Source organism: Asterias amurensis, chromosome 2 (genome assembly GCF_032118995.1).
Source record: "Asterias amurensis chromosome 2, ASM3211899v1".
Lineage (NCBI taxonomy): Eukaryota > Metazoa > Echinodermata > Asteroidea > Forcipulatida > Asteriidae > Asterias > Asterias amurensis.
In genome coordinates, this window is record NC_092649.1 from 11,191,898 (window position 1) to 11,210,773 (window position 18,876).

The window sequence follows — 18,876 nt, forward strand, 5'->3', positions numbered from 1 at the left end:
CCTGACCCACTTATAAGTAATTGTAACAATAGACAATTGTTGCACGCTGTGACGGAGTCCATGCAGCATGCAACAATTGTTTTGTTAAACCTTATTCCTCTTCTCGAAGTATTGTTGTCATCCTCAAACATTATTACATAGTTTAAATCACGTTTTCACTGTTCCCTCGAACCCGCGGTTGTTTTGTACTAAGCGCTCGAAATTGATCAACGGTTGGAACGATCAAGGTAATGTATACCGGTGAACATCACTCAGCCACTGTAGATTATACAATGGACCCTTCCCATGAAATATGCTAATTACATTCACGCATGCGTACAGACCCTGTTGGTTGGCAAACGCCATAGAGTTGTGCACTAAGCAGACGCGCAATCGCGTCTGCGTCACACACCCATTAGCCGTGTACAAAACAGCGCGATGTTCCCTCATTTTGCCAACCAAAACGTTAGTGCGCACGCGCTATGTGCAATTTACATATTTCATGGGAAGGGTCTTGTGACGGGGTCCATGGCGTTTTGTACACCCGAGGGGGAAATGGCACCCGAGGCGAAGCCGAGGGTGCCATTTTTCGCCTCGGGTGCCACTTTCCCCCGAGGGTGTACAAAACCCATAGACCCCAGTCACAGCGTGCAACAATTGTTTTGTTATACCTTGGTAACATTAATATTCCTCTTCTCGAAGGACTCGGGTGCCATTTTCGCCGAGGGGGCATTTTCTCCTCAGGTGTTAAAAACGCCATGGACCCAGTCACAGCGTGCAACAATTGCCGCTTTCAGATGCCTATAAACAAATGTTGTATACAATCAGCAGGTCTCCATTGCTCATTACAAGTAAATTGTTATGCCAACCGCCGAAGAAGATAAAAAACCTTTCCTGACGGCAATAACGAAAGTTCGTGTTGTAGTCATGTTAACTTTGCGCTATCGTCCCAGCTAAATAAACATATATAATAAACATAAACACTCTAACTAAGTTGTCTATGTCTGTTAATTAGTTTTTTCATTTATTTGAATACAGTTTATCGCATCTGGAGGAAAACAAACAATGTAGGAAGGAGTTAATATGTGTTTTTAACTTAATTAAAACACAAAACGATATATAGGTGTTGATGTCGAATCCATCCATGCTCTATAGTGATAGTGGGTACCAGCCGCGTCTCTGGTCACAAAGTTCATGAACGGACACCGACCCTCCAAAATCAGAGAAAAGGGTTTCTCATATACAAATTTTTGGGAGTGAATATCATGATCTGACACGAATTGTGATTTTCGTCATTTAAATTGTATTAAATATGCATTAAATGTAATGTTTTTTGTACACTTTAACTTAAAATATCAATGCCTGAATAATTTTATGCAAGAAATTTACTTGTCATAATAACCAAATTTCCATTTTCGTTTTAAAAATCTGTCTGCTGGTTCAAACAACGGTGAGAGTTGGAATACACACTTATAGAACTCTTTAAAGCATGTCATGTAGTGAATATCTTATGTTCAGGTGCATCAAACTGATTAATTTAGGCTCAATTGGTCATCGGAGAAAATAACGGGAAAACCCACCCTTGTTTCCGCACGTTCCGCCGTGTCTTGACATGTGTTTACAATAAACCCGTAATTCTCGATATCGAGAATTGATATTGTTTTAGTGTTTTCTCAAAAAGTAAAGCATTTCATGGAATAATATTTCAAGAGAAGTCTTTCACCATTACCTTCTGTAAACCCTTTAAGTTATTTGTAAATCTGTGAACTTTAAAAAAAAATATATTCCGAAAGCGTCCAATGGCTTCAAAGGATTCGAGTACTTTTTCAAACTTATTAATTGGCACCCACCCCAAGGCAAGGAAACCTGGAAACCTAGGTTGAGTCCTTTGCAGCGCTTTAAGAAATTTGTTGGAAGCGGAATCACTGCAATAGGGTATTGGTCCTCGTAGCATTTCAACCAAATTTAGGCCAAAAAGTGAAACAAGAACCAAAAGGTGTAAATCCAGTAATGTTATCAAATGTATGACAAAATTAAAGAAATAAAAAAAAAATTGATCAAATTTAGGCAACAAATTTGCAAATTTCAGCAATTGTATCAAATTAAGGCATACAAATTACAAAATCATGCAAAGGGGGTAAGTTCAGCAATTTCATCAGGCCAACAAGTGAAAGAAACACAAGGGGTAACATTTCAAAATCATAAGAGTAAAAAAACACTAATGATGAGGCGAAAGTCCAGCGCTGGAAAAGACGTCGGACCTGACCACTTTGCAAACTGACCCAAAAAGTGAAAATCACAAGATGTGAGGCCAACAATTTTGTAAACTTTAGGCATAAAAAAAGAAATATTTCTTCTTAATTCACTCCGGTCGGCGATATCTCAAAGTGTGAAATTAAATTGTCAGATGTTAGTTTTATTGAGTAGGCCTACATCTAAATTTATATAGAATCAAAACAATCGAACCGTTCCAAAGGTTATATTAATCCTTTGAACCGATATTCATAAATACCTCAGACAGTTTCGCTATGCCTATTGGTGGAGAGCGCGTCACGTGGGGTGTTTAAACCGTTGATAATGACCAGTGTTTATAACCGGTTGTCCGCGCTAGTCTTGATGAAAGACGTTTCTTGTTACGGGCGATGCAGGCCCTGTAGGCGAGTTGGCCGCGCTGGGTGTGAAAGGAAAACCAGTGAATATGCACCAAGACTATACGCGCATGCGCACGAACGGAACCGGTTCAGTTTTCAACTAGTGGTTTAAACCCGCCGAGGCCTGGTTCTTGATAATTTACCTCGACTTCGTCTCGGTAAAATTATCAAGAACCAGGCCTCGTTGGGATTAAACCACTAGTTGAAAACCTCTTCACCACACATTGATTCCCTGATTATATTGATGTTAACTTTTAAATAACCGCCACCAAATACACAGCTTAAAATTTGTGTTATATGAATATAAGTTATTCACTCAGAAGCTTCCTTTAAAATGACCCATCCTTGGATTATAGACTCACTGCTTGACGACCAGGCGGCCTTTCTGGCTCCGATTGGAGAAGTTGTTGTTGCGAGTACAAATATAGAAATACTCCCCACTTGGGAACTGGATCAGGGCGCCCCCATACGAGGCTGGTGCGTTATTCAGATATTTATTCAGAGCTTTATTCGATGCCACCTTTGATTCAAGTGATTCATCGCCACAGGTTGCAGTTTTCTCACATCTGGAAGAAGACAAAAAACGATCCTTAAAAATCACCCATCTTAGGTCTGGCTAGACGCTTATAAATAAGTTGCTCAAACAGGAAAGAGCAAAAATTCACAATAATAATCTTGAACAATAATGTGTAAAGTAGAGAGATCTTGTTTTGGACAAGTTACCAGCATTGAGCAAGTTGGTGTGCAACACAATGGTTAGCTAAATGTTGACTGTTTGCACTCGAACCCAGGCTGGTCAACCATTGGTTGACTAGTATAGTGTGGTCGACCATTTGGAACCATCCTCGAGCCCATGGTTTATTCCCTGGTTCCAACAGAATGTTGCATTATAACATGTGTAGAGCGCAAAGGGGAAACAGTGACACGTAGCGGAATGGCGGAAGGTTTACTAGACTTCCAAATGAGTCGTTCGAGTGATTGCGTCACTCTGTGCATGTACGTTGCTGGTCAATAGTCAACCACGAGTCAAACTAAGTATCTGTCGCTTTGAAACTTACTGGTAGTATCCTGATGTAGCTAGGTTGATCACTAAGTCCTTTGCAGTGATACTAGGAGTGTCTTGGAAGTAGATCCACTTCACATGTGCGTTGGTCCACATCGTAGTCTCCTCAAAGGACAGTGGATAGTTCTTGAGTCTATCTTCCAACTGAACAATATTGTTGCGATCGCTGCCTGTTGATTTGAGAGAATAATCATCATAGCGAGATAAGTTTACAAAGCGCAACACAATAGCAGAAATAATCCGCATCAAGGAGCTGGAAAAGAACAACAATGAAATTCTGGACCCTTTGGACCAGACAAAGTTTATACAAAGCAAAGTATTACACAGTAAAATAATTAAAGAAGCTAGATAGATAATACAGAAAGCTGGACAATACTAACAGCGTTTTCATTTTACAATGTAAAAAGTACTGTACAATAACGACAATTCGAATTTCACAATGTAAAAAAATACTGCTCAAAAAGATGATGAGAAGAGACTAGACATGTATCAACTTTGCCTTGGAATGTTTTACAGTTAAGGCACTGTGCAAATTTGGTAATTGTCAAAGACCAGTGTTCTCACTTGGTGTATCCCATCATAAGCATAAAATAGCAAGCCTGTAAAATTTGGGCTCAATTGGTCATCGAAGTTGCGAGAAAATAATGAGAGAAAAAAATAACCTTGTTGGACAAACTTGTGTGCTTTCAGATAAGAATAAAAGACTTTTAGCTAGAAGTCTTTTAATATTTTAGTGATAAATGACCTCTTTCTCAAAAACTACGCTACTTCAGAGGGAGTCGTTTCCCACAATGTTTTATCAACAGCTCTCCAATGCTCGTTAACAAGTCAGTTTTTAAGTTAATATTTGTTTTGAGTAATTACCAAACGTGTACCTTCCCTTTAAGCAACACATGTATTTCTAAGGTGGGAAGTTCATTATTCTAGAAAATAAAAAAAATGCCACAGTGTAGAGTTCAAGATGGTTGACTTACCGTGATTTCCTACTCCAGCATCACCGGCATTGTAATTATTGTGAGTATTGGATCCTGTGAACACAAACCAAACAAGACCAACGGTTAACTTTCTAATAGCAGAGACGTGTCTATCAGTCTTTGCTTTAATGTTTTTACTTTGTTGCATATAATTGGACTATTGACCCAATTAAACTGACGTCATCATCAGAATAATATTGGATGCACCATATTGGTGGGCAATGTCACTGTGCGTTGTTCAGGCATTTTAGGCGACGCGGCGTTTACCACGTAAACGTGCCCACCAAAAATATGGTGAGCGTTGCTGCACAGTTGCCGCGTGTGACGCGCGTGCAAGGGGTCAAACGTGGAAATGGTGTTGTGCCAATGTGTTTACCATTTACCAAAAGCATTTCAATTATTGTTCACCTGTCCATTGTACGTGTACCAGATCACCATCATTGATCTCTAGATTATTGGGGATGAAGTCATATTCTACTGCTGGGACTACCGCCAGAAGGCGGCCGCGTTTCCCTCGGACGTTCAGGTTGTAGATTGTTGACGATTCCAATCCTGTAATGAATCAACATAAAACTTAACATTAAAACATAAAGCTTAACTTTTAGAAAACATGTAATTGTGAAGTTAATATGGAAGAGGGAGCAATTTTAGAAGTCATCACACATGATTTTCCTGCATGACGTTCTGTTAACATTGACATTCATGATACAACAATAGGCAAATTATAGCTTTGGTTTTTGAAACCGTTCGGTTGTTTTAATCGTGTATGAGAAATGTATAGTATACAATAAAACTAACATAATTATGGAAATTTAGAAAATCTATGTCCACTAAAGAAGAACATTCCCTAAAAATTAAAATTCATAGGCTGAGACAGTAGCGCTTCTCAGACTAAAGTGTACGGCGTAACATTCCTGTAGACCATGTCTTATTCGTTCAACAGTTACTTGAAGAACTATTCTGTCAGCTATCAGTCGGAACAAAGGCGAAGTTGTTGGGCGCTTGATAAATGGGGATACAGACTACAATATGGCCACATAGACCTTTTCGCAAATACTGGGGCGCGCGCGTAAAGCTTGGAATTAGATGCATTGTGGTCTAGCTGGTAGCAAAATTTGATTCATATATATCCCACAATGCACCTCATTCAACAGTCTGCGCTTGCGCATTGGTATTTGCGATAAGGTCTATTATCACCGCTTTGTCGGTATCTCTCATAGAGTTATATTATATGAACTAGAGGGCGCACTGGTGATGCTTCTTGCACACAAACGCGACGGGACCATAGATATAGATTCATGGCCGTGTCCGAATTGGCGACTTCGGCTACAGCTACCGCTAGATCAGCGCGTCTGTCAGTGTTGAAGAATGGCAGACGCGCGCGCCCTAGCCGTAGCTGTAGCCGAAGTCACCAATTCGGACACGGCCTTAAATAACTAGATCGGCCGCGCGTACATACGCGCCGTTGCTTGTGTAGAACAAGTTTTGGTCATAGATATAGAATTAAAATAACTAGATCGGCCGCGCGTACATACGCGCCATTGCCTGTGTAGAAAAAGTTTTTGTTCGCCATGGACGCGGTAAAAATTTCACGTTCGAAAGGCGACGCGCAAAAATGAACACGGGAGATAGGCCTTTGACGCGCTAAATGTCACGTGCTGACGGCAAAAAGTCACGTGCTGACGGCAACGCACAGAAAATGTACACGGGAGATAGGCAATGGCGGCCCCCATGCCAGAACCCGCGTATGTACGCGCGGCCGATCTAGTTGTTCTATTCTATATCTATGGTTTTGGTTCGATCGCCATATTATACGCGGTAAAAATTTCACGTTCGAAAGACGACGCGCGAAAATGAACACGGGAGATAGGCCTTTGACGCGCTAAATGTCACGTGCTGACGGCAAAAAGTCACGTGCTTACGGGTACGCACAGAAAATGTACACGGGAGATAAGCAATGGCAGCCCCCATGCCAGAACCCGCGTATGTACGCGCGGCCGATCTAGTTTTATTCTATTCTATATCTCTGGAAGGGACCGCAAGATGACAAGCGCGCCATTCTGCACGCGCGTTGGATATAAAATACACGTTTGAGGTTTTTTTATTGAATGCTCACGCGATGCTGTTTGTTCAACTTACAAAATGGCCGCACAAACACACGCTGTGAGGCCGTGTCCGAAACGACGACTTCGGCTACAGCTACGTCTAGATCGGCGCGTCTACCAGTGTTGAAGAATAGCAGACGCACGCGATCTAGCCGTAGCTGTAGCCGAAGTCGCCGTTTCGGACACGGCCTGAGATAGCTGGTTTGTCAACTTAGAAAATGGCCGCCTGCTCGCATACCGGAGCGCGTATATAGGCCAGTGCGCCCTCTAGTTCTTATATATAGACCTTTCTTTTGTTGATCAACAAACCGCCTTGGTTGGCATGGTCGGCCGAATGTTAGTAAAACACTAAATCGTAAAAACAAATGTTTAAACAATATTCAACATTTTCTGCTAACTTTCAGTTAAATAAAATACCTCTCATAATTAGTTGTTTTGTTTTAAACAAAATCGACAAATTTGGTTACATTATCACACAAAATAGCAATCTTTTCTTGATTTGCACTTATGGCTTTCCATAGTTGTCCAATCTGGGTTGGCAAAAGCTCGGGCTGTGACGTTGCAAAAGAAGGGTCTATATAACTATATTATGGTATCTCTACACCATGAATGAACGATATCCCCGTTGGATACATTTATAGCGATAGTTAAAGCTTACCCGCAGGTCGTGGCATCATCTTCATTACATGGGAGCAATCCTGGAATGTACGTCCATATTCAGTTGTGTTGAGAGCTAGAGGGAGGGTCAGCACACCGGCCACGATGTCAACATCGGGGCAATGTTTGACAGGGGACCTAAAAAATACCAGTCACAGACACAGAAATGGCAACTTGAGACTTGAATTGTATTGAAATGGTTTATGGATAAAAACGCCATCGCAGCCGGAGACCAAATTAAAACGTTTTTTTTTACAGATAAGAATGTTTACTAACTAAGGTTGTGTAGTTTTTGAGAAATGAGTAAAACAAGTCACAAAATAATTTTGGTCTCATGAGACCAAAATTATTTTAGCATGTAAAATCGGTTAATACGTTTTTACATGAACTGAGACGAAAATTATTACTTTTACTCATTTCTCAAAAACTACAGCACCTCAGTAAGTAAAATTTCAAGGGAAGCTTTCTTCTATCATAATCCTCAAACGGTGTAAGTTTAATGTAAATCTGTGGACATTGTGTTTTTTGTTAGGAAAAAGTACATATATACCCTTTAAGGCGTTGTTCCTTCATCTGTATTCAAACATACCTTAAGCGGGCTTTAAGCTTGGCTTATAGGCTGGGACATCATGTTGATTATTTTATTATTATTTTTTTGTTTATGCAAGTCACCAGACACACAAGGCCTGGGGGATGAAGGCCACTTCAAGGTGTGGGCTACAAGATTTTTTTGTTTGCAGAGGCCGTTGCCACCTACTCCTAGGGCTGAAACAGGGTTACCTCTTTAAAGTCCTTACGGATGTAGGCTTGTATTGGGTGTCATCAATGATGACATTGAAGAACCTATAGACGATGTGACCTCTGACGTCACACGAAAACCATAACATGATTCGCGCGCATACCGCGCCGCCAGGCAAAACCTTTGTGTTTTGGCAGCCAGCTAGAAGTGTATGCAATCTTACCATGACTACGTGTCTTTTTGCCTGGTGAAACATGACGTATACAGTGTTTTTTTCAACAGAGGGCGGTTTTAATCCATCGTCTATATACAAAACGTGTTCATTGTAAAATTGTTATACTTACGCATGTCCATTAGAATTAAAATCAGTCGTCTGTGGATTGTAGTCTCCAGTAGTGATGTTATATCTGTAACAAAACAAACATGCGTATATCAACATATGCAATGGGCCATTCTTTTTTTAATTTATTTAAATAACATAACTCAGGAAGGTGACGAGATATTAGAAAGTGCTACTTAACTTTCATTATTGTTTAATTAGGAAATGAAGGATAGTGTAGAAGCAATGATAAAAGTGTTCTAGGCAAAATTTCAAGGCTCTGCTTACCGCCGAATTCTGCGCTTACGATCACGATTCCCAGCTTACTTGCAAGTGCCGAATTTCTGCGCCAGCCTTGAAGGCGTAGAATGCCTAGTAACGCGTGCAGCACGCCGTGAACTACGCTTGCCGTAAGCACAGAAATCCCTCTGCTGTAAGCGCCAATTCTGTGCTTACGGTTAGCATAGCAATGAAAATGGGCCCTGATGTCAAAACTCGATTGTTTGTATAATTCTCCGTTTGATCTTTGCTCATGTTATTCTGTTGATACCCAATGCGGACTCCACACTATTTACCTAGACTTGACTTAAGTCTACACTACACCTGAATCGCATAACACAAACCTATACCTAGACTTGACTCAAGTCTACACTACACCTGAATCGCATGACACATACCTATATCTAGGCTTGACTCAAGTCTACACTATACCTGATTCGCATTACACATACCTATATCTAGGCTTGACTCAAGTCTACACTATACCTGAATCGCATGACACGTACCTATATCTAGGCTTGACTCAAGTCTACACTATACCTGATTCGCGTTACACATACCTACACCTAGACTTGACTCAAGTCTACACTATACCTGATTCGCATTACACATACCTAGATCTAGGCTTGACTCAAGTCTACACTATACCTGATTCGCATTACACATACATATACCTAGACTTAACTCAAGTCTACACTACACCTGAATCGCATGACACATACCAATATCTATGCTTGACTCAAGTCTACACTATACCTGATTCGCATGACACATACCATACCTAGACTTGACTCAAGTCTACACTATACCTGATTCGCATTACACATACCTATACCTAGACTTTACTCAAGTCTACACTACACCTGAATCGCATGACACATACCTATATCTAGGCTTGACTCAAGTCTATACTATACCTGACTTGACTCAAATCTACAACTATTACCTGATTCGCACGACACATACCTTTAGCTAGACTTGACTCAAGTCTACACTATACCTGATTCGCATGACACATCGCTGCGTTACACCGGAGGGGAAATATGGCAAAGTCCACTCGTAGCGACTGGCTTCACCATCAGGTGTGTTGCCAAGGTGATTAACACGGGTTGTTGGAGCTGACAGACAATCAGGAGCATCTAGGGCCACCAGACACTGTTCATCCTCTTCGCCTTCTGGTCGACCCCATACGTACTGAATCCCATTGGAACTACTTGCTTGACACTCGGCCTGGCTGTTGAATTCTGATTAGATATAGCAAAAAGGCAGTAAACCTGTTTTGCCAGAATGTTACAATGCATTTACGAGTGCCACTCACAATACGGGCTCCTAATGTAGCTCAGACAATAATGTAGTTTGTATTGCAACAAAACAAAACTTTCTTTGCACAGTCGGCCATATTATTACTTTTGGATTTTATTTGTTAAAGTTTGCGTTGTTTTACTCTGATTAGTTGTAATTCTTTTCTTTACTTAACTGAGGGGAGAGGGGGGATGACGTCATAAAAAATATGACGTGTTCATACGTCGTTGGGACCTACATGTGTTAGTCGACTGAGTGCTGATTACGGGTGATTTTATTACGTTTGTATACGTACGTGTTGCTTTCTCTAGGTAGTTGGTAAAAGCCAGCCATTGATCACCATTGCTGGTACAGTCTTGCTGATTGTTCCATCGTGACCAGTGTTTCCTACCGGTGCCGTCTGGGTACTGCTCCACACACTCGTATTTCTGCTGCACATTATAGCTTTCCGACTGATACGATCTATAACATCAAATGAGGACATTGGGTGTTGTTGGCTGGAAGCTTTGCATGATGTGGATATACGAATTAAGAACTACCAAATTATCAGGTAAACCATCTGAAAATTGTCTCTTTGAGGTTAAGTGTTGGCTATGAAAACAATAGCTCTTTTCAGAGCCAACACTCCTCCAGAAAGAGATTTGTTCATGGTTGTACCCGCCATATACTGACTAAACATCAGGAAACTTTAGTTGTACTTTCGTTAATAACCATTATTAAAATGTGTGGACTGAATGACAAATTCCTTCACGTCCAGTCGATTCCTTCTCCAGGCACCCGTTATTTTTAATGACACCAGAGAGGATGACAAGCATAAAACACCAATGAAACATTCAATGTCATAACATGTCATACACGGCACTAAAAACACCCTGAAAATTGAAACAAAACCAAAAGGAACTTATCTTTGAAGCTTAAAGCCCGGTTCACACTTCCTGCGAATGCGAATGCGAAGCGAATTTTAGTGACACAACAACCAGTGCTCCATTTCCCTTTGCCCATGTCATTCGCATCGCACGAAGCATTCGCAGGAAGTATGAACCGGGCTCAACCCTCAAAGAAATACGCCTCTCTTAATATTTACGCATGATCAGTACGTCACAATTCTAATCCAAAACGAGACCATAGGCGCAGCCACTTTAAGTGGCGGCGGACGTACGCCTATGGCCTCATTTGGGGTAAGAATTATGACGTCATGAGTATTGAGAGAGGCGTATGGGCATGGCCACAGTCTGTTGTTGCAGTCCACCTATAAAAATGTCAGAAAGAATCAGAATCAGTTCAGCAGGGCCCAATTTCATAGCGCTGCTTAAAGGTAAGCAAATTTGCGTGCTTACTGTAGCCTTAACGTATTTCACAGGTTAGCAGAAAAAATTAGGCGGCCATATTGCGTGTTTACCGTGGATTTGCATTGTGACGTCATTTATTTCGTGCGGTAAGCACCGGAAGGTTAGCATGCCTTTTTGTGTGCTTACGGTTAACAGCGCTATGAAATAGAAATTGCACAGTAAGCACAAAATCGGCTGCTAAGCACCACTATGAAATTGGGCCCAGGTAGGCACTCTCATATTGCTTTGGCACACGTCCCATCACATCCTAAAGACTGCTACATGGCTCTTCTATTATGAATAGTTATTATCAACATATTCAGCAACAACCGATCAACAGCTTAGGTAAAGGGAACGGAGGAGCAAAGCATATTCAACTTGTAATATAGGGATGCCTCTGTACCCTTGATGATGTTGAGAGTTTCATACCTTGGGGTAGTACGAGTACCAAGACTGATATCAAGTATAGTACGGATCTCTTCATAAGATAAATTATGACGTTACATTCCTTTCATAGATTTAAGTATTATTGGTTTCGATAATATTGCAAAATTTAAAAAACAAAACGTTGTACGCGACCCTAGCTGACTCCTTACCCGCACAGGCTCGTATCGTGGACCAAGACGGCAATGTCTTTCCAAGGGGAGGGGTGCCAATAAGGGTAATAGTCCCTCTCCTCTGGACATTCATAGCCACTTCTACCGCCATTACTATTCTGGCGGGTGTAGATTGAGGAGCTGTATCCAAGACCGTTGTTGTCTGTGAGATTTTGGTCAGCGGTGAACAAACCTGGAATAAGAATGGCAAAGTGAACTAAATATAAACGTTTAGCCTAAATTGCATTATTAACTGCACCAGTTAGATAAATAACGCATCGTTTACAGAAAACTTTAGAAATAAAAAAAAAACTAACCATGTAGAGTAAGCTTCTTTTTTTTTTACAGTTTGATAAGCCTCAACCGGAGAAAAGTCAGCGGTCCAAAACGCACTTAAAATCGAACCAATTTTTGTTGCTAGTTCCAGTCGCTCTTATCTGATGTTTTAAAGAATTTGAATGGCTTATGTTCACCGAAAACAAATAAACATGCTACTTACAAAACCGACAGTTGAAAACAGTTCCATGGTAAGAACGCGTGATTTTTTTTGTATGCGTCATGAAAGGTAACTTTTGAGGAACTTTGGCGTCAGTATTGATATTTCTGTCGACCAAAAGATTGTGGAGCAACATTTCTGGCAAAAGTTGCAGTTGCAGGCCATGACGATTGACTTACCCATGTTACGTTCCCTGCCGAAGCACTTGTCGTACCAATCAAATTTCTCATGTAATCCACGGTCGTCTTTCACCGAGTTTCTTCGACGAACATCTGCTCGGTTTTTCTTTTCGGTGACGCTTGCGAGCTTCATGTAGCGCTGTGTGTCCGTAGTGAATCCATTGCGAAGAGTTTCAGGAACTGCATAAGGCGCTATTCCGTTCAGATCATAGCGCACATGAAAGCATTAACATGGAAAAAGGTGAGTCTTTAGAACTTTACTAACTTTCCCCAATGACAGTAGAAAGATCGTTTCAAATCATTGGCCTAGCTAAACTGAAAGATTTTTGACCATAGAACATTGTTTGCTCGCGAAACAGTATAGCGAGTTTTATCAAGTGTGGACCGAAGACATTGTGGAGAAGTGTAATGTGACAGTCAAGTGGAAGTTTGTTCTATAGCATTAAAAACAAGAAGAGCAATATTTAAGTGAATACGTTCTCTACTCGGTAGCCAATGAAGTTTCCTAAAGTGATGGGGGGAATAACGTTCTCTAAAAGGGTTTGGAACTTATTAAACAAGCTGCATTATTTTGTAATCTTTGAACTCTGTCCAAGACATGGCAAAAATACACTTGATCATGCAATTTCGGGTAGGCCTACGAGTCTATAGGCGACAATGTAACGACGTCTCAGGAACAGGGCCCATTTTCATAGAGCTGCTAAGCACAAAAATTTGCTAAGCATGAAAGTTCTTCCTTGATAGAAACAGGATTTCCAACCGAAATGTCCACGTGATTTTCAGGATAAGCAATTAACAGCTGAATACCAGTAACAAGAAATATGCAACAAATTCCTGTTTGGGTAATCCTATTTTTATCAAGGAAGAACTTTCATGCTAAGCAAATTTGTGTGCTTAGCAGTTCTATAAAATTGGGCCCCGGTCACACAGGCCTCGATAACGAGAACGAAAACTATAGACCTTTTCGCAAATACTGGGGCGCGCGCGTAAAGCTTGGAATTAGATGCATTGTGGTCTAGCTGGTAGCAAAATTTGATTCATATCTATCCCACAATGCACCTCATTCAAGAGTCTGCGCTTGCGCATTGGTATTTGCGATAAGGTCTATGATGTTACAATGCACGCCCTCGATTGGGTTGAATAAGCGTAGTTTTAGATATAAAACAGAATAATTTATTCTAATTCTATATCAATTCAACCAATAGAACGCGTTTTCTGTGCGTCATGTGATCGTTATTGTTTTCGTTATTGCTCCACAGTCAGTGTGACTCGGCCTTAAAGCCATTATACACAGTATTGTCCAAGGCCCACACTTCGTGTATCACAACTTATATATAAAACAACAAACCTGTGAAAATTTAGGCTCAATCGGTCATCGGAGTCGGGAGAAAATAACGGGAAAACCCACTCTTGTTTCCGCGCGTTTCGCCGTGTCATGACATGTGTTTAAAATAAATCCGTAATTCTCGCTAATGAGAATTTATATTGTTTTGCCGTTTTCTCAAAAAGTAAAGCATTTCATGGACTAATATTTCAAGAGAAGTCTTTCACCATTACCTTCTGTAAACCCTGTAAATTATTTGTAAATCTGTGAACCCTTTTTTGTTTTCTGTACCGAAAGGGTCCAATGGCTTTAAAGCTCATTAATTTTTATAACATAGAGTTCACACAAGGTGCGTCACTGTCGTTAAAATAAATGAAACACAAGTGCTAAAACGATGTCCATGGATAACTGCCAAAAAACTGCACATTAAATTAAGCGGGTTTCGCAATAAATGGTTTCAAAGAACCGGAACAATATCAACGTAGCTACACCTCATAAGCTTTAATGCATAGATTTATTCATATTGTCGTGAATATAATGAATGGTCTTTATTTTATCTCCCTCCCCCTATCCACCCCTCTTCTCTTTCTCTCTCCCTCTCTATCACTGTAATTGTATCTCATCCAAAGATGTCTTCCTTACCAGCATTTTCGGTATCAGGCTCACACATATACTGCAGCACAATGTTACAATTAACGTTAGGGTTATCCCCACAGCCGTGCTGATTGGTAAATTCGACAGTCATGTGACTCTCTCCGCTTGAGCCACTTGCAAAGTATTTCTGAAGAAGAAAAAATGGAAGTGAAAGATGATATTTTGATTTTTGACTCAGCTTCGTGGGTGAATAATGTTTCGGCAGAGTTCAAACCCACTTTGCAGTCCCTGGACTTAACCTGTAGGTTGTACTTTTAAGTACATGTATCGTCTTTTTTTTTTTTTTTTAAACTCAGTCTCAACTTGATTAATCTCAAAGAAAACTCTAATTGTTTGTTTTCTTTATACAATGTGTCCGGTGTTACGATCCAAAAAAACTCCAAACTATCCGTGGATATAAATCACTCAAAAAGCCTGAATTTCCTCAGATGCAACAAAGAAATCAAACAAGGTGACACTGATGTATAAGAACACAGAAACAAGGCGATTTAATGATAAAACTATCAACCACTTCAGTTACCGATTCGGTTTAACAAATATACAATGATTGATTAAATCAAATGTACATTAACAAATGGTTCTTATACAAAATAAGTATCTTACGGGCTAATACGTCGACAGCAACAGAAGATACGGTGAGGAACACAAACACTGGCTTTAAACGATCAGCTCCAGGGGCGATAAATAAGTTCTTTGCCGATGTGACTATGAGCTATCACGGGGTAAACTCACTCCGATAAAATGTCCAGAAGAAGACGAAACAACAACGGGTACACAATCTGACACCCGCCACAAAATATGGGGAAAGGCCCCAAAATACCGAACTGTAGACTAAGTTCGAAAATGTCCTTTCCGGGATCTAAATACGCTCTTTAACTGCACTCGGTCAAACGCGAACTCTATCACAAGCTGCTTCAACGAGTTGTATCACAATCACAGAAGTTGTAGCTTCCACCAGTCTTGCGTAATGTGTCCTCCCGAAAATTTCTCACAGCCCGTATTTAAAGGATTTGTGTGTGGTTTTCTAGAGAGTACTACACTAGTCTAGATCCTTCATAACAGATAAGCGCCGCCCACAATAGGTCAACGGACTTACACACATAAAATGATCGACAGCGTGTGCACATGCATTACGTAGGCTTTCATAACACCGGCTAAAACTGTTAAAGGAACACGTTGCCTTGGATCGGACGAGTTGGTCAAAACAAAAGCGTTTGTAACCGTTTTTTATAAAATGCATTAGGGGTGGATTTCACAAAGAGTTAGGACTAGTCTTATCTCGAGTTAGGACTAGTTACTCGTCCAAACTTAGGACTATCCATGCACTTTGTATATCTCCTAGGACTAGTCCTAAGTTAGGACTAGTCCTAACTCTTTGTGAAATCGACCCATGGTTGGAAAGATGTTTTAAAAGTAGAACACAATGATCCACACAAGTTTGCCTCGAAATTGCGTGGTTTTCCTTCTACTGTGCGAACTAACATGGTCGGCCATTTATGGGAGTTAAAATTTTGACCCCCATAAATGGCCGACCGTGTTAGTCATCGAGGTAAAAGGAACCACGCAATTTCGAGGCATGTTTGTGTGGATCATTGTATTCTACTTTTACAACATCTTTCTACCCATATGCATTTTTTTTGAAAACGGTTACAAACGCTTTTCAAAGACCAACTCGACCGATCCAAGGCAACATGTTTCTTTAAGCACAGTGTCACATGGGGCATTTTTTCACAGTCAACCAAGTTCCGGACGATCTCTACATCATCAATAAAAACTCGACATGTCATTTTCTACCCAAAGCGGTTCATACTTCCTGCGATACGAATGTTGCAAAGACGTCACGTCTCCATTTTCTCGCTGCGAATTATTTCGAATGGGTTGAACACAGCTCCACTCTTCCGAATTATTCGCTGGAAGTATAAACCGGGCTAATTTTGTCTGTCTAAACAAAATGTATGTTATTAATTTTGGTGTTTACCCATACACCGATGTTATTTAGCACTGTATACTCAGAGTTTCCCGAGTCCTGTTAACAAATATCCCAGGCATGTTACTCGGGTAGGATTCGAACCCACGACCCTTGCAAAATTCTAGAGCAGTGTCTTACCAACTGGGCCACCGAGTTTGCCCAGTAGCCCACCGAGGTTGCCCGGTAGCTAGAGGCAGTTGGAATTATCCGTTGTCGCTGCTAAGATATATGGATCTTTGGAAATAGATATCAATCTTGCGATCCCGGACCCGCCCTCTCCTATCCCCTTCCCTCAACAAAAAATGATTAAATAAATATGGGAATCAATGTGTGGTGAAGAGGTTTTCAACTAGTGGTTTACACCCAAGGAGGCCTGGTTCTTGATCATTTTAACACCAGTTGAAAACCGATTCAACACACTTTGATTCCCATCGGTCAAAAAACATCAACACTTTTTGGTAAAAAGTAAAATAAATGCAAAAATTATAATTGTTCAATGATTTCTTTCAACACAACACCCCTCCAGCTATGAAATGGTAAGGCCCTCGGGTAAACAACTCCTTTTCAGGGAATGCTGTGCGCGTCACGCGTATCGCGTGATGTGGCACAACTTACTGTCCCGGCCGTTGCTCTCGACCAATAGGAATGAAGAAACTGTCTCATATAAGCACAGGAGCAAGCTCGCGTGTCACGCCCATGTTTTCATCATTTTTTACTGGTCATAAACAAAAGTGTATACACACCCACGTGACGCGCTCTCCACCAATAGGTAAAGCGAAACCGTATGGAGTAATTATGAATAGTAAATAAACAAATAAATAAGAATAAACTAACAAAAAAGAAGTAGAACTCACCATGTTGTATTGCTGCTCCTCACATACGGCCGCATCGGCTTTCGCATCTCCAACATTGTAACCGCCTCCGTGATTCTAATATATAAAAATAAAAAAATAAAAAAACCCACAATAGTTTGTACTGTTACATGTACCTAGTTTCCCCAATAAATACAAACTATGATAACAGTATTGCAAATAGCTAAAAGCCTTTTTTTTGCGCCTGGGGTGGGGGTGGTTTCTTTGACAATGTAAGCCTGCTTTCAAATGATAAAACCAAAACTTTTTAAACAGAAATTACACACTTACTATGGATCGAGTTTTTTTTTTAATGACCAAAGTTGACACTTAAAAACGGTTCTTGAGTGTCGACGAAAAACAAAGAAAGTTACGGTGAAATCGCACAGTGAACACTTACCTGCGAGTCGAACAATCGGTGTTCGTTTGTAACATTGTTAGTTTTCTCGTTCAACCTGTTGTTGGAACCTCGGGGATTATGGAAGAACACGTCTGCATGGACGCCGACCAGCGCCGCCAGCAGCAAGACTGCACCAAATCGTGGCATCGTTGTAGCACTCTAAGCCTGCGAATAAATAAACTCCACCCACTATGTAACAATCTGAAAATAATGACAAAATGTCTTCAATGTAATCGGGTTTTTTTGTGCAAATAAAAGTAAGTGGCTTGACGTTTCGACCCTAGCAGAGTCTTTTTTGAGGCTAAAATGACAACCGCAAGCCAAACATAAGCAGCAAAGTGGAGATACATGAATATACGTATAGAGAGAGAGCCAAAAAGCTCACATAAAAAAACACAATTGTAAACGACACGAACAGTGTTACATCCCACCACAGCACACATGAATTCTAGCCCAATAGTACTAATGTATAATAATAGAACAAGGTTTGCGGCAACACCATGACACCTTGTGTGGTTCTGAAAGAAACCGTTGTTTTTAACTTGACGCGTCGAGTTCAAAACAACGGACGTTTCGATCAGTATGCTATGATCTCTCTTCAATTTAGAGAATATCATTATATGTATTGCCGCAAAACGTTACTCTGTCGTGTCATGTAAAGCTTCAATTCCTACGTTTAACCTTTCATTTTGCCATATTTTGATACAGTTCGTCCAATACTTCGCATAGAGCAATGGTGGGCATGGCTTACTGTTAACTTTCGTAGGGTATTCTGTTACGTAAAACATTCACTACGGCCAAGTTGAGAAGCTGTGAAATTCCAAGAAAAAGTCATAATTGAAAAATTCTTATTAATTTCAATTTTTAGAATTGATAAAGTTATCTCAAAAATAGTGATCAAATTCTGCAAACAATAATCACAACACAGATAATCTCACAAATTCCTACACTTTGCACGGATAGGTTCCTATCTTGTTAACACATGTCTAGATACAAGCTACAAATAATCAC

General features: G+C 40.5%; 2 protein-coding genes across 2 annotated transcripts in view; both read right to left on the reverse strand.

Annotated features, from left to right (window-relative positions):
* The window catches only part of LOC139951138 (protein DD3-3-like), a 21,883-nt gene extending 18,872 nt beyond the window's left edge, over positions 1-3,011 (reverse strand). The window contains exon 1 of the mRNA XM_071950003.1: positions 2,993-3,011. The gene's annotated coding sequence lies outside the window, so the exon portion shown is untranslated. The remainder of the gene's footprint in view (positions 1-2,992) is intronic.
* On the reverse strand, positions 1,026-15,592 carry LOC139951155 (protein DD3-3-like). The gene is made up of 12 exons (XM_071950004.1): positions 15,249-15,592; positions 14,634-14,772; positions 12,668-12,859; positions 11,993-12,185; positions 10,364-10,530; positions 9,767-10,010; positions 8,513-8,575; positions 7,431-7,567; positions 5,076-5,219; positions 4,668-4,721; positions 3,689-3,863; positions 1,026-3,196 (listed from the first exon to the last, which is right to left on the reverse strand). Exons 2-12 carry the CDS (start codon positions 14,734-14,736, stop codon positions 2,989-2,991), a joined length of 1,680 nt encoding a protein of 559 aa, XP_071806105.1. The 5' UTR covers positions 14,737-14,772; positions 15,249-15,592; the 3' UTR covers positions 1,026-2,988.
* Positions 15,593-18,876: the final 3,284 nt, after the last annotated feature.

Bases quoted from the DNA above. Each gene is read 5' to 3' on its own strand.
- LOC139951155 (XM_071950004.1), bottom strand. From the start codon at position 14,736: ATGACTGTCGAATTTACCAATCAGCACGGCTGTGGGGATAACCCTAAC. The intron at 12,186-12,667 runs GTAAGTCAATCG...TTCTTATTCCAG, and splicing joins CGGCAGGGAACGTAACATGG to GTTTGTTCACCGCTGACCAA. The intron at 5,220-7,430 runs GTAAGCTTTAAC...GATTCATTACAG, and splicing joins GATGATGCCACGACCTGCGG to GATTGGAATCGTCAACAATC.